The sequence below is a fragment of the Sphaerodactylus townsendi genome, linkage group LG03 (assembly GCF_021028975.2).
Source record: "Sphaerodactylus townsendi isolate TG3544 linkage group LG03, MPM_Stown_v2.3, whole genome shotgun sequence".
In the NCBI taxonomy this organism is placed as follows: Eukaryota; Metazoa; Chordata; class Lepidosauria; order Squamata; family Sphaerodactylidae; genus Sphaerodactylus; species Sphaerodactylus townsendi.
Genome location: NC_059427.1, coordinates 107,240,502 through 107,257,603, shown reverse-complemented (window position 1 = coordinate 107,257,603; position 17,102 = coordinate 107,240,502). Strand labels below are relative to the sequence as shown.

At 38.9% G+C, this 17,102-nt stretch overlaps 1 protein-coding gene across 5 annotated transcripts in view; it reads right to left on the bottom strand.

Moving 5' to 3' along the window:
• Window positions 1–8,967: 8,967 nt before the first annotated feature.
• Window positions 8,968–17,102, bottom strand: part of GABRB2 (gamma-aminobutyric acid type A receptor subunit beta2) — a 181,805-nt gene continuing 173,670 nt past the window's right edge. For all 5 annotated transcript variants that reach the window (XM_048491881.1, XM_048491884.1, XM_048491885.1 and 2 more), the window contains one exon: window positions 8,968–15,978. In XM_048491881.1, coding sequence (XP_048347838.1) covers window positions 15,631–15,978 — 348 coding nt within the window. In that variant the 3' untranslated portion in view covers window positions 8,968–15,630. The remainder of the gene's footprint in view (window positions 15,979–17,102) is intronic.

The following is a 17,102-nucleotide window of genomic DNA, read 5'->3' as shown; positions in this document are numbered from 1 at the left end:
ATTTGTTGTGAATCTTTTGCTGTACACATTTGGGTGAAATGGTGCTCACAGTCACTGCCAAGGGAAGAAAATGTGTTTTGGGGATGTTTCTGAAATGGCGCACTATCACGTCGATCAGCAGCTCAGCAGAAACTAAACTGACATGACGTAAGGCAGAAGAATGGGTGGCGGGGCAGGAAAAATAAAGTGGTTGGGTGTCTGTGCCATTCCCTCGGTAGTGGTTTCAACCTGGGTTTTTTCAAAAAGATCAAGATTTGGCATTTTTTGAAAAACCTGGTTTAAGGGAAATATAACATATCAATTCTGCTTTGGGGAAGGGACCCATGTGAAGTTATTTCCCAAACCAGGATATTTCCCTTTGTCAACCTGTTATATTTGTACCGTCCGGAATCAATTCTGGTTCAGAGTTGGAAATTCTTGCTGCCACTACCAAATTGTTAATGGATGGATTTTTAGGGCTTTGTGGTAATTAATTGTTTTATACATGATAACCTCTGTGCAGAGCACATTAGCCTTGCTTAAACCTCAGTAATTTCAATGAGTTATCTTTGAGAAAGGTAACACACTTCATATTACTGTAGTTTATAAAAAGTAATCTTTGTTAAAGAAGACCAGGTTTCTAAGAATTTCTTAGACAAGCAAACAATGTAATGAGGATAAATACAGAAAAACCCTACAGCCACTAATTAAACTGATCTTCAGAAAAAACTGAAACAATATGTAATGAAACTCTAATTTTAAAATTCATCCTTAGAATCTAGGTTGGACAGTTTTCCCTCCCTCTTGCCCAATAAATGCCCTAAAAAAATATTTGGTATAATAATTTTAAAAGTCAACAACTAAGTCCCCAATTCCAAATTCCAAGGTTTCCTGGATGAAAATTCAGGAAAGTAATATTGTAACCTCACAAGCATTTTTGATCTAATTTTTAATCCAGCCAGTATTATTTTAACTTGACCAAAGTCGTATCCCAGAATTCCTCACAAAGCCATATTCAGCCCAAGTCCTTTACCTCATCAAAGTGCTGACAAGCAAGCTGTCACATACACAGGATGTGGTAACAAAGGGCCATGGAAGAATAAAGGGTCCTTTTGACTTGCAGAATAGATAGCCCTTCCCTGAAGGAATATATCAGGAAACCATGTAGTCTGCCCCAAGGGTCCGTGAGAATACCGGGTGTCTGTGCCTTAAGGAAAATGATTTCTTTTGTTCAAAGATCTATGCTTTCAACCCTAAAGATCCCAATGTACCTGTTTCTACTGCATTTTATTTCTATCTTTGTATGCTTATATTTTGTAGGAAAGTGATATTATGAAGCTTGTGATATTACTTGCCAGTTAGCCTTTATGAAGATAGTTTGTAGAATGTTTGTTAAACTGAAGTAAAATTTCTGTCTCTCTGGACACAGTGTGTAACAGACTTCTCTCTGTGATACACCTCTGAAGATGTCAGCCACAGATGCAGGCGAAACATTAGGAACAAGATCTACCAGACCACGGCCACACAGCCCGGAAAACCCACCACAACCAATTGAATCCAGCCGTGAAAGCCTTCAACAATACATCATTCAGTGAACTTTATGGGCATTTGATCACAGGTTTCACCACTCCAAAAGTACAGCAACTTGTCCATAATACCACAATAGTTATTCGGTGTCTTTTTGGTGATCTTCTTTTAATCACTTACGTGCTTCCCCCCCTTAAACCACCCGTTTCATTTTTCCACCATACAAAAATCTCATTAAATTTCAACAAAGAAGAACTTTCCCAGCTTCTCTGTGCTTTGTTCTGTGATGTGCTTTCAGGGTACAGTCTTCATTTAATTCGACTGACAATTCAGATCTTCATGATATTATCAAAGTATTCCCTGAAGTAAATACTCTAGAGCTAAGGTTGATAAGATTGCTGACTACAACTGTTGTTATTTTCTATAAGGCACTATATTGTTGTTCATTAGCAGCAAGGCAGAGAAACAAAAAGGGCAAGGTGGGAGGTAGATAGCCACATCCAATTCACAGCTGCAGAACATCTTGCCAAGATTAGCAACATATGCTGCTAGGCTATGAAGATCAGTGTGAGGGCAAATTTATGGTATGAAGACTCAAGAGTTTGCAGCCTGAGGAGTTAGATCACAGGAGTAGGTGAAAATTTTGCCTAATCTTTAGATCAGGGGCCTGCAATCTGTGGCTCTCCAGATGTTCATGGAGTGCAATTCCCATCAGCCCCTGCCAGCATGGCCAATTGGCTTTAGATGCTGGAGATTAACTGTGGTATTGTGGTAAGAGTGTCAGACTAAAATCTGAGACACCCTGGTTCAAATCCCCACTGTGCCAAAGAAATTTGTTGGGTCAGTCACTTTCTTTCAGCATTTACCTACTCCACCGGAGTGCTATCAGGATCAAATGGAGGAATTATGTACAGTGCACTACTTTGAGTCTACGCTTAGAAGAAAGGTGGGGTATAAATAAAATAAAGAAGTAACCATTTCTCCATTGAATTAGATAACATGCTACCAAATTAGATACAGCAAAAAGGTTACGAGCTTGCATAACCACATGCCCAGCCATCTCAACAGATGCAACAGCATTTATAAACTCTTCTAACCTTTTCATGTTCCTAACCTAACCTACAAAAAATCCCCAGATTTTCATTAAAAGTCAGCTTAAGGAAATCATTCATTATTTATGAACCTTTGGGTCATGCATGAACTTTTCTGATGTCCAGTGCATCAGAGAGGAGTTTTTTGGTTGCTGTCATATTAAGACAAATTCCTTTGCTTTTTCTTAGTTTGCAAAGAGAGTGATGGTTCAAATGTTATTAGGGGAAATTCTTTAACAATCTATCACTTTCTCTCCCAGCAGACTCTTGACATTTTCTCCAATGTCATTCACAATGATGCTATTTACATAATATATCTTGGAATCTCAAGTGGTTATTCATTTGTGTCCTTCTTCCTAAGGCCAGCAAGGATTTATTGTGGCTAGTGAGAGAGTTGGGAGAGTGTCTGTAGCTTATCTGGTTGGGAGAGTGTCTGTAGCATTTAAGACTTGGATCCTATCCCTTTCTTCCATGGCACCCTCTCTTCATGTATAACAAATGGGGACTTTCACTGCTCAGAACTGTCCTCTAACAGAAGGGACTTTTTGGTTCATTGTGCCACCATAGGCCTTCAGACAAAAATCTGGGCCGCCCATATGAGCCTATTGAAAACTAAGCAACTCATTGGACTTTCTGTTACTGCAAACATAATAATATTTGCAAAAGGATATGGTGCATCCCCCTCTCTCACAAAACAATAACAAACCAAGGACATAATCATACTATCAATTTTAATATAGGTATGAAACAAGTCACTTGGGAATAGGCCCCATTGAACCAACCTCTCAAAAAGTAAAACAGTATAGTTGCATTTACTAAAGACCAAGTTCCAGGTGTTCCACCGGAACTGTAATGAAACATATTGCTTAAAAAGTGTTAAGGTGTCATTAAAAATCACATATGGTTATTTGGGGGCAGGAGTACTTCTTATTTCTAATGTTTTTCTCAGCCTCTATAGCCCTTAGGAACAACATGGTGTAGTGGTTAAGAGCAGTCAACTAAGATCTGGAGAACCAGGTTTGATTTCCCCACTCCTCTACATGAGCAGATGACTTTCATCTGGTGAACTGAATTTGTTTCCATGCTCCTACCTATAAAGCCTGCTGGGTGACCTTGGGATATTCACAGTTCTTTTAGAACTCTCTTAACCACACCTATCTTACAAGGTGTCTGTTGTGGGGAGAGGAAGGGAAGTAGTTTGTAAACCACTTGGAGAGTAGTTTGTAAACCACTTCTTACAGGAGAGAAAAGATGGTTATAAATCCAAAACTCTATCTCTTAGGCCGTTTCCGCACGGCCCTTAAATGGCGCCCTGGGGACGGGATAAACACCGTCCCCAGGGAGCCATTCGCACAGCCATTCACAACCATTCGACCTGACGTCGCTCCCCCTCCCCCAGGGCGGCGTCAGGCCGCCCTGAAAAACAACCCTTTAAAGGGTTGTTTTTCCCCAGACAGCGTGTTCCCGGTGGCGTGGTGCGAACAGCACCGCCGGGAACACGCTGTTTCCCTTCCCCGTCCCACTCTCCTTGTCCCCGTCGGTCTGCTGGCCGTCAAAGCCCCGCCCACACTGTCCTCCGACCCCTGGAAGTCGGAGGGCAGCGTGGGCGGGGCTTCGACGGCCAGCAGGCCGACGACGGGGACAAGGTGAGTGGAACGGGGAAGGGGGAAGAGGCAGCTCCATGCGGAGCCGCCTGCCGCCTGCCGTCCTCTCCAGAGGCCGTCCGTATGCTTGCATGCGAACGGCCTCCGCCTCCACGCCGGCAGAATTCTTGCCGGCGTGGAGGTGCCTCGACGGCCGTGCGGAAACAGCTTTACTTTCCAGCCAATTTGAGCTTTCTTTTTAAAAGATTGCTGCTAAAAATGGGTGGTAAACAGCCCCAGCCAGTAGAACTTCTGTCTGTTGCTCTGATCTTCCTTATTTGCACTCTCAATAGTTGCTGTGCAGAACTGTCCTAAAAGTAAAATAAACAAATGTGTTTGCTGAATGCAGGATAATTCCAGTTACATAGGCCCTTCAACTGACTTGAAGCTCTAAGAACCGATCTGCTGTTGTCTCCAGTATATTCCTAGAATCTTTACATGTGCTGACAGAGAAAACTGTTATTGGCATTTTTGGTCTCTGGAGGGGAAAAAAGGTAATCTAGTTCATATAAAAGAATGACAGCTATGCATTGCATCAACCAATAATCATGTTTTTTTCCTTTTAGTTCTCTGCTTGAATGGATGAGATCTGAGGGGATGCTGCCAAATTGAGAGGATTCTCCTTGGCCTGATTGCCTACTCTCACATTATGCAAGGAAGGCAAATACCCCCAGTGGCAAGATGGATCATCCTTTTATAGGTGCTCTATTTAGCTAGGCTGCACCAGGCAGCATAATTCTTCTGGTCCCTCTGTTAGAATCTAACATCTAGCCTCATTGTTTCAAACAGGGAATCTGAGGCAAAATTGCCTCCCATACAATTTCAGGGTGAGAAGTGGAGTTCTTTCTAACACTGGACATCATTTATTTTGTCCACATTTATCTTTGTCCACATTTGTCACAGAGCCATTTGAACCACTGCTTTGACTTCTTTGTATGGTTCATAGGTTAACCACTGTTTGAATGTTAAATGCTTGAATTTGGTTTAAGCTCACAGTCTTAAAATATGTTTATGTGAACAACCCCCCCTCACAAAATGGGCCTTACTTCTGAGTAAGCCAGCTTAGAATTGCTTACTAACATTACAATGCTTCCTTTTACTCACCAACCGCTGCTGCTGCTGCTGCTTCTTCTTCATCACCATAAATGTGTGTGTGTGTGTGTGTGTGTGTGTGTGTGTGTGTTTAAGCATTTATGGACCACAAGCCGCTGAGAGAGAATACCAGAATTATTTCTTTATTGTTTAATTCCATTAGTAGAACTAGAATTTATAAGTACACAAGTGCCATCAAGTTGCAGCCGATTTATGGCAAGCCCAGCAAGAGGCTTTCAAGGCAAGTGAGAAACAGGGTGGTTTTCTATTGCCTCCCTCTGCACAGTCTTCCTTCAGGGTCTCTCTTGCAAGTACTGACCCAGTTTAGCTTCTGAGATCTGACAAGATCAGACTGTACCATGAGGCCTTTTCTCCAGTAACTAGAATTTACTGGGATGTAAAATAATTTTGTATGCTTGCTGGTTTGACTTTGGTAATTGAAATGTTTTTTTAAAGATGGACAAAACTGTGAATGCCAGTTATAGTCCACTTACAAAGTTGAACGCAGCTGGAAAACAGGAAGACCCAACATGAGATGGACTGATTCAATCAAGGAAGCCACAGACCTCGGTTTACAAGACCTAAGCAAGGCTCTTAAGGATAGGATGCCATGGAGGTTATTAATTTCATATGGTTACCATAAGGTGGAAGTGACTTGATGGCACTTAACATACACACAGAATTTGTAAACACGGCTACCTTGTTATTTTAATGAAATTACTCAGTTTTACTAGGTGGTTTTGGTAAGGGAAATTTTGCTTTTACCGTCAACTGTCCTTTTAGAATTCTTTGAATGATCAGCAAGCATGTAATTAAAAAAGTATTTTTTCTAAGATACACTTCTGCTTGCTGATTCTTTTTGTACACAGATAACTCAGAATGATTGGCTGATGTTTCCTGAATTATTGATCTCAGGATCTGTTTCGTTTTGGAAAGTGAAGTGGAAAGAAAAGCATTGTGCTACCAGTCTGGATTTTTCACATGCATTTTTTTTTTTACCCCTCAGAGGATTTAATCATTAATTATGCAGCAATTGATGTCATCTGTGCATCAGGAACCATTGCAATTTATTAACGGCTGGTCTAAAAACAAGCTTAAATCAGTAAACTGAAATGTGGCAGAACAAGTGACCTCAATTTTTAGGGACAGAAAAAAAGAAGGAATTTGAGCACTTTGAACATAAAATATTCACAAGAGAACTGAACACTGACAGGTTTGGGTATCCCTCAGCCATTCAAGACATTTCTGGAGAAAACTGGAAATACTGAAACAAGAGTACTGATGTCAAAGTACATACAGCTTCCAGCAGTTTTAGAAAATTCTAACACAGAAGATAACATCTTCCAGTTTTTTCATGTACTTTTTATTTTCCAACTTTCCAGATTTAATGAGACTTATTTTCTTTGATCTTTGTTCCCCTGAAAGTCAAGATCTGTTCTGATATTGCACGATATGCGATAATGTTGCATTTAACCTTCCTTAATGAGATTATGCCTTCATTTGAGGCTAGATTTTTCACAGTGAAGGACTGATAATCAGTGAATGTTTTCTTCATATTTAAAAGTAGATATAATAGAAATAGAAACAGCTATGATGATCTGTAAACCATTTCCTCTTCAGTAGTCACTAACAGTGCATTCGTGGCAGGCAAGCAGGATGGATAGGATAGGTCTACTGAGCAGGGGACTGAACAGCTGTGCTGCCTCTAAAGAGGCCTGCTATGCCACAGACAGCAAACCAAAAGCGACGCTGCCCCTTCCCCTGTGAAAGTGGTCTATGCAGCTCAATGAGCTGCCCCACTGATTTTGCCAGCATCAGTCTGTGCTGGCAAATGGGGGTTTTCCCAGGCCAAATGGGCCTAGGAAGCTGACTGAAGCTGCCCCTGCTCCCAAGAACACCCCCTCTGGCAGTGATGCGGGCTCCCGTGCTTGAGGAGCACTAGTACTGTAGTTGTGCTGGCGCCCAGGTATTATGTTGCCACATGGTTCCCCACCACCAGCATCTGGATGCCCCTCACACCAGCACAAGTGGTCATGCTGTCTCCTCAGTGGTTTCACCCCCTCCTGTAAATCTTCTATTTAGGACATACTCTATAGAGAATGTATGAAGCTCTATGGGGTACAGTGGCTTAATTTCCAGTCATTCTTGCCTGACTCTTCCCTCTCTTCTCTTTTTTGTTTCCATACTGCTAATATTTAGATTGCTAGTTTGTTTGGCAGTTTGGCCATGCAGAACCATTTATCCAAGTGGATCTATATAAATAATATACTACTTCTGGACCCTTGAGGAATAACTGGGAATAATTATGCAGTTCTTTACTTTTTCTAGCTGTATAGCACAACATCACTCAACTTGATATCTGCTTGTCATGGAGAAATCCAGGATTCAATCTGTGGCATCTCCAGTTAAACAGTCTTGCAGTATTTGATATAAAAGAGCTCTGCCTGAAACTCTGGAGCTGTGGACAGACTGAGTAGACAATACTGACTTTGATAGACCATGCACGTGATTCAGTATAAGGCAGCTTGTAGTGTGTTCATGTGTTATACATTTCATAGCACACACTTCTAATCCTAAATTCTCCTCACAGTTCTCAGACATTACAAATGCCCAAAGCAGCTTAAAGAAGCCTAAAGTGGTGATGGGGAAGTAAGATGGGGCCATTTTTTAAAAAAACATTGCAAATTATTGTATTTTTAGATCTCTGGAACCCACTACCTTCTCTGTGTGCTTGCTTCTGCAACTTTCTTATGTTAGCATACAATGGGACATTTAGAATGCAGTTATCTCACTTCCTGCAACAAATAAATCATCAAGTTCACTATTTCAAGGAGTGGCATGAAACCAATAGTATGGTACCATAAAGAGAGTAGAAAGTGTTTTTTTTTAAAAGAACTTTTCAATCCTGGCTTCACTAGTGCTTGCATTTAAATAGTAACAGTTGCTTTGGTTGAAATATATGGAATCTATTCCCTCTCTAACAACATTTCCAGGAAGGTTATATTGGATTTTTATTGTATTCAAAGGAAGTATAGTGATGGCCTAATCCAGATGGAAGGGGGGGGGGGGCGATTTGGCACAGAAACTTGTGGAGGGTTGTGCTAGAATGTTTGCCTCCTCCACTGGCACAAGGGGCATTTTATACTAGAGGAGAGGGAAGAGGTGTGGGTGCCCAGCTGTCTCTCAGCTCCATCACAACAAAAGCAGGAAGTCCTGGCCACAGTGGAACTTCCATTTGAACGCCTGTGTTTGTGTGTGTGTGGGGGGGACAAGCCAGGGCATTGACACTACTCAGCTTCCACCCTGGGTTTGTGGCCAGATTTATGCCACCCTTTTTGGTAATGTAAGTCTATTGGCCCCTATGGAGGGCTTTGTGAAGGTGGGGAAGCTTTTTGGATTTTTTCTTCTGCCCGTGCTGGTGAAAAGCCCTCTGGAGGTGTGGTGTGGCAGCAGCACTGTCCCCACTCGCCTCTGGGAACAGGATTGCACTGTTAGAGAAGCATATGTGATTTGGCTTTACCACATATATCCACGTTCCTGGGGTCCTGGGATGCCGAGAGAAAGGCAGGTATGCAAATATTTTAAATGTAAATATGACCTAACAAAATATGGAATTATGATTACACCCAGGTAGATTCTTTTACATTTTCTTTATTTATATTTTTTTAGTTCAAGAATTACACACTAGCCAACATTATTATATATTTACATGCTGAAACTGGCTGTATTAAGTTTAGATTCAAGAAAATATCTCTTATGTGCTACTCAATTTACAATCATAATTTAATTACCTCTATTCTTCTCAGAGGTTAGCAGTCCTTTTGAGAAAAAACATGAAAATCTGATGCAATGATATCCACTAGTATTTTGCATTTTCTAGCCATTGGAAAATGTGCATTATGTGCATATTAGAAAGGCTACAAGGTCATTAGTAAGGCTGATGATTACTACATTATGAAGTAAATAGTACTAAGTAAAGAGAGAGAGAAAAAAAAACAGTGCAAAGACAGTACTAACAGAAGTATTTAAACACCCATGCAAATTAAGATGTGAAACTCAAAACACAGTCAACAATAGAATTCTTGGATGTTTCAAATGCCCATGTGAACTAACTGAAACTGTATGATCAAGCTTAAATGTACATCCTGGTGACATTTTCTTAAATGGCATCAACAAGGCAAACATACAAAATGCTGAGAAACTTCAAAAAGAGAACTTTAGAAATGAGAAAAAAACATTACAGGAGAACTAAATTAACTTCCTAAATATCAAACTGTAGCTAAGAGTTCTGCTATTAAAAAGTATTTATCAAAGCACTTAAAAGAAATAACTTGACACGTAAGAAACATGTTGCATATAGCCTGCAAAGATCATCCATTCTAATTTATCATTAATTCATTAAAATGGATGTTTAGAGATACTATTTGTACAAGCTGGAATATGGATGAGTTTCATTTAACATTCCATTTACTCCTCAAAAATTCTGACAAATATATCCTAGTGCATTTTGTTAAACATTACCTTTGGTGTTAAGCAGTGTCTCAATAATGTTCCCTTTTAATAAATTTCTAAAATAAAGAGTCTTTGGCATTGGGAGGGCTGGGAAGAAGTGGAAAGAATAGAATATTATACACTGGCAAATGTGCCTTTTTGAAGTCTGGTGTTTACCTTTGTGGTACAGATTTTAGAGATCAGACTTTCATTTATACAAAAGGGGGAAAATCCAAAGGGCCTGGCAGGTTCCAATATGCACATGATGGATTTGGTGCATGGTAAGGATGTTCTAAGCTTATGGTAAGCCCCTGAATACAGGGTATAGCACTCCTGTGTTACTAATTCCACACCATCATTCTTTGTGTGTGCGCGTGTGTGTGTGCTACTAGCTGTTGAATTTCCCTAAGCTGGAAACATGCACTCTGATTCTCTATCATGATAAAAATTAGGCACTATGTTTTAAGCTGCAGAATTTTAAACAGAGTGCACTGTGACACACAGAATAACAGTAAACTCTATTCAGAGGCATGCTCAGTTAACCAAACTACATCATGGCTAAAAGTGAACTGGGGTAATTTTTAAACAATGTTAATTAGTTCATGGTTAATTTACCTCTGCCATTAAAGTGAATTTGTATTAGCCCAGTGCTCTAGCAGCCCAATCCAGTCAGGGGAGGGGGAGCACTGCAGTGGCCAGGGATGGCACGGCAAGGGCACCGCTGCCAAAAGAGTTTTAGGTGGTGCAGGAAGGAGGGAAATTCAAAAGCTCTCCTGCCGCATTAATAGCCCCATAGAGCAAAAAGATTTATGCAATGATTTCCCAAGGTGTAACTGCAACCGAGGATGGGGGTGTTCCTGGGCCAAAAGCATGGTGATGTCTTTTGTTATGCCAGTGTGGCTCTGGAACAGGCAGCCTCTTCTGGGTCAGGTGTCATGGAGCTGTGCAGCTCCCTCCACCCTGTGTGCCCTCCCTGCTGGTGTAGGTTCCACTTACGTATGTAGGGTGGGCAAATGTGTTGGTGTGGGCCTTCCAGGACATGTTCTCCCATCCTCAGACTGGGCTGTTAGAATCACAGTCATAGTGCAAATGAAAACTGAAACATATATTTTCTGTTGCTGGGTTCCGTACTATTGATCTAGTGTTCCAGTTGTCTCCAATATTCACAAGGAGCTCTGCATTTGCTGCCATTGATCCTTCTCTTTAATGGCAGAGAAAACTTATATATGAAAGCTGGGTATATGTGCATAAATTTTCCCCACTCTTATGTCATTAGGACAAATGTGCATATCTCATTGGTCTTGCATGCGTTTACTAGAGCCATTTGAAGGAGGTGCTATTTGATGATTTTCAGTAGTCTGATGTGCAGATGAATTTGATGCTGTTGCACTGACCATTGTAATTCTGCACTTTCTATGGATTTCTATATTATAACCCTTCTCTGGAATCCAAGTCTTATGCAAAAGGGTGTTTAAATTATTCTGCTAGAGAACTGCAATCATAGTACTTAGTAAAAAAAACCCCCAAAATTATCACTGAACAATTACTGTTTCTATAGATTGCTCATTTACAGCTTATTTAAATATATTTACATAATTTTAGGACACTAGTCTAAACCATAAATAGAATCAGCTTTTTGCCTTACATTAAAGTACAAATTAGAAGTTAAAAATGTTAAGAAATCTGACAATATTTACACATGTCAGGCTTAAGTTATGATTGCTCATGTATGTTCTATATACAGATAGCAAAATGTTATGATCACTATTGTAAAAGTATTGTACTCTAGCCTTCCTGCCTTTCCTCCAAATAAATGTTTCAGAATTTTGCTTTCCTCCCTATTAGGACCTTTTATAAAATTACTAGTGGACAATGATTTTTTTATTTTTTTCTAAAAAAAAGAGAGAAGAAATAGGCAAGCAATGTGAGAGCTACTCTATTTCGAAATGTTTGGAGGTACAGTACTATTGTAATGTTAAACTGTGCAATGTTTTGTAAGAATTAGATGCATTGATCTGCTGATATAGAAATGCCCAGTTACCCTGTATAGTAAGATTTTAAATACATTAATAATTTGCTTTCTCAAAAAATATTCACATATCAGTTGATTATAGAAAGAAAACTGTTATTAGCTTATTCCTTTAAAATATCAACGTAAAGTTGTAGCCCAAATCCAGAGAAACATGAGCACCACAGAAGGCTGCATGCCTGCAGTACCAAAGAGGAAAATCAGGCGCCAAGAGAAGAATGTGGTCTCAGCCCTGATCTGTTCTCAGGAGTGCAAGAACAAAGTGATGGACAAGCTTGCCTTACAGTGCAATCCTAAGGAAAGTTCTGCAGTCTAAATTTTAGAAAATCAATGGGTTTAGAGTGAAGTAACTATGCAGAGGATTGCAATGCTAGGCTTTCTTTGAGCATCCTCTTCCTCCTTCCTGTATCGGATCATCACTACAGTGCTAACCACCTTTTGAAGTGTAAGAGTAGTACCCAAACCACCCAAGTTCCCTCTTTCTTATCTAACAGCTCTTTTGATATTTATTTGAGTCTTATTACAGGACTGATCTGATACAGGATGCACTGAGACTGCATTCCTGCAACTGTACTGTACGGGTGGGGTGGGGGCTGGAAGTTGAGATTTTTCTCCTCTTCACATTCAGCAGCCTGTCTGCATCTTTGGCATAGCAGATCCATAGGCAGAAACCAATTTCTGCTGATGGATTGCTCTCACTGGATTGGGGTGCCAGTGTGTGTACATACAGCATGTATGTGCACACACAGGCTCATATGTGTGTGTGTATTTATATATATGTGTGTATTTATATATGTGTGTGTGTGTATACACACACGTACACATATATATATACACACAAATACACATACATACATACATACATATACACACATATACTGAAATATGTGTCAATATACTCATTATATACTTAGATAATGTTTAATGTTTTGTTCCCTTAGATTAACTTTGCTAACTATGACACTGGAACATAGTTTTAGTTTATAATTTTAAAATTATTTAGGTTGAATGTTTAATAAACATTTTATCTAAATTTAAATGAGATTTATTCCCCAGATGTCTCTATATGCCTGCTCTCATGTTCTCTATGCATTGTGCTTTTGTATCTGGCAGATTCTAAGCTTTTTATATCAGAATATAAAATTTCTCAGATGTCTCCTTCAGTGCTATTATTTAAGACTTTGCTTCACTGGGGATGAAAACAGAAAATGTTCAGAACAACATTGCTTGGTTCTTTCTTCCCAGTCATTAAAACTGCAATAATATAGAAACATAACATTCCTTAGGCAAACACAAATATGCTGCATGAATTATCAGTCTGGAAAATGCATATTAGCAGTCATATACAGAACATATCTACAGAGCTTTGATTGCAAATATTGTTAAAACTGTGCCATGTTACATAGTTGTAATTTTGCCATGATTTCACAAAGATGGAGAAAAAACACCTTAACTGCTGGCTGGTTGCATCCTGAAACCTGGAAAAAAGGAACAATTATTATGTGGAAATGTGGCCACAACAAAATAAACAAGAATGTATTTCAATTCCATGCAAAGGGAACAGTTCATTGAAATTTCCTTTCAGAAGCAAACTATGTAATACTTTCTCTTCATACGCTGATATTACACAGGACAAAACAAATGAGTTTTTCAGTTATTGTCCTCGTCCTCCTACAAACCTTCTAGTACTTGGTATTTACTCCTAAGAGCACTTTCCCTTTAAAAAAAAGGGACCTCAGTGAGGTGACTGTGCAATTTCTTTTTGTAATCTCCCTGGAAAGAATTCATCTGTGGAAAGGTCAGACATTATTATGGCTTTTACTGTAACTTCCAGATATCTTAAAATGCAGTACTAACAGCTGAATTTATAGTTTCCACAAAAACTGACCTGTTGGACCAATGTGAAGGGAAAAAAGAGAAGTACTTTCTTACAAGATTCATAAATCCCATGTTGGTATCAGCACGGATATTTAGTTTACTTGTCAAACTTCTTTGAAATACTATATATATTTATTTTGTGTGTAATGGGGAAAAAGCCTTGAATACAGCACAACAGATCTCACAAATGACAAAGTGCATTTAAAATTATTTTAAACATTGCTAGTTTGCACACGAACAAAATCACAAAAAAAATGTTCTGACTTTCAAAGTGCGCTCAGGAAAAATGCAAATGGGAAACGGTCTCTTGTCTGAATCAAGTGGTCAGTGCTTCTGCAAATATGTTGCAGCATCCAAAAATTCCAACTCATTCTGAGTGATGAGCATTCAGCAACATCTATTTTAAATGTCCCTTACAAAAATACATGAACACATTCATGTATTGTATTGCTAAAACCAATAATTAGATAGTAAAGCTGCACAAGGAAAAAACAGGCAATATTTAGCACTTTAGAAAAAGTTCTTTTCCAACAGTGTGTTATTTCTTTGAACAGAAACACACTCCCCCCCACCCTTCACTAAGTAGTTCTTTTATATTAGAAACAAGAATTCAGTTTGAGCCCAGCAATGAATTCTACTGAACCAAATGTAGTTACTTGAAGAATGTGAGGAAATGAAAAGGAGGTGGAGAATACTGAAGGGTCAGTTTTAAAACCCAGGATGAAAATTCCACTTCTTTCACCAAGAGATAGTGGAATATTCCACTACATAAAAACAGTGTAAGTAATACTTCCCAAGTTCTCCCATGTAAAATAATAACACCACACCCCTATATTGAACACAATGATATGGAGTGAAGAATCTTTCCTCCTCCTAGAGTTTTGGTCTTTTCTTTTAAAATATATGTTGTCTAAACAGGAAAAAAATTATGAATGTGATTTTGTTCAGTCTCTTTGACCTGGAAATGAGATAAAACCAATAATACAGAATTCATTGGAAGCATTGAGACTAGCAGGCAAACTGATACTAACCATTTAACAGTATGTATAACCTTTCCCTGGCCATTATTATTTTTAAAAACAAGCATTCCTCTTTCTTTCTCCTTCAAAGAATGACAAAATATCAACAGAAAGCCCCCTTAGAAGTCACTGCTGGCCCACTGGCATTTGGCACTTTACACATAGAATGGTCTCAGACATTATGCTTAATAGCACACTGCAGCATATATTCAGACAACTCTCAGATTATTCCATGGATCATTGTTACACAGCATGATAACCACAATGCTGTATCTTTTAAACAAATGCTGTGATTTTTGCATAAACTTGTCACATACTGGAAACCTCACTCAGTTTTTAAATTCTCACAGCCAGTAGCATGAACTGCTTGGGAAAACACTGATACTTGTCTTTATGGGGTAATGGTAGGCACTACTTATTTTCAAGTTCATGTATTTCACAGGTAATGTAAGAATATGGTTTGTAAGCATGATACAAGTAATATTACCCTTTCTCCAGTCAGGTAACACAGTGCATGCTTCAGATGTGATGATACGTTGCTCTTAGAACTTAAATCATACAGCTTTCTATGAATGAAGTTATTAGTGTTAAAATCAAGGCTGGGGGAAACTATGAAATGATCAAGTGCCAAATTCTACTTCAACACATTGTAATGCAATCATATCTTTAAAGATCATGGTGCATACATCTGTACTGAAACTAAACATGTTTCACAGTTTTGCAAATGTTACAAAAGGGATTTATAGAGCAGGCCAGCAACTAAGGTGTTTTAAAATAACTTTTGTCCTGAATAGATTTTTTTTCTCCCTAGGTCCCACATTTGGCTGTACAACTGATTTTGAAGAGAAATTCAGTTCTTGATATCTGTGTGGCTTTAGTTTTTAGTTCACATAATAAAGCCAATAGACAATATTGAAGAAGGAAAAAACGACAGGGAAGAATATGCGTGACCATCGATCAATGGCATTCACATCAGTCAAGTCAGGGATGGTAATTTTCAACTGAGAGGCACGTCTCCGTAGTCGGCTTTTCTTTTGTGCCACGTGCCGTTCCAGAGCGTTACGGCCAAAGCTGTGTCTTGGTAAGCCAGCCTTCCGATACTGGATACTTGACGTATCATAAGCTAGCATGGTGCTTCTAGGGTCTCCAAGACCTATAACAGCTTCAGAGGCAGCCATCTCGTTTTTAATTTCAAGTGTGCTCAACAGAATGTTTTCATGAGGATCCATCTGGAAAACACAAGAAGGTGTGTAAGTGTGAGCAAAAAAAACACCAAACCAAATCAGACCTAAGACACCTAGCTGTTCATGTGAACCTACTGAAGCCTATATTTTAAAGTTGCCAGTATATTTTCATTTCTGGATCGTATATTTTGAAAGCTCAGGCAAATCCATTATAGGGTAATATCCATGGCACATGACTGCTGCTAGAAGTCTTGGAAGTCTGCAGCACTGCTATTATGTACTTGACTAAAGTGCTACACTTCTCAGTCCTAAAAATTCTGTTCTGAAGAGACAGCTCAGCATTCACAATAAGAATGATCTCAATAGTGCTGCAGCATGAGACAAAATAAATATGATTTCTGGCTTTAACACAAAGTTCTGAATTTCATTTAGTTCTGGTGTTTTGATACAGATTCCATTATGTTTTCAGTAGCGTGATGGAAACTTTCAGTTCAGAATTCAGATATACAGATTTGATATTATCTGCTATTGGATCTCTTTCAATGGTCAGAATAAATGTATTCTCTTCACAAACAATTTATCTTGGAACAATTTGTCCTATCAGACCCCAACAATAGCCATAGCCCTAGATTGTTCCTTTGCAGCAAAAATAACCAGGCATTCATTTCAGAGTACAAATGTCAACTATACATTTTTGGTGTATCAGTATCTGTAAAGTCAGAGAATTTTTTTAAAAAATCCCACTTGATGTTTCTGGTGTTAAGTACACAAAGGACAAGGAAAGAGCCACAGTGAATTACTCTGGGAAGAAGTATAGAACAGCTCTCTATCATTCACAAGTTTTTCTTCAGAAAAGTATCAATTGCTTATTTAGGATAGATCTTTAGATGAATAGAAAGGATCAGTACTTTATTTTAATAGATATTATAATGGATCATTAACTTTTTAGTATGTCATAGTCTTCTCCCCCCAGTGATCACATCAAAAGTTTCAATTTAATATTTAACTGACACTAATTATGATGCTGTCACATATTACACCAACTTGGTACGTCCTTTAAACATACACTTGAAAGTAATTTGAAACCCAGAAACCTTCATAGGGTCAATCATCATAAGTTTCCTTAATGACCTTAATACAGGCCAAATGACATATTTTACTGGACCATC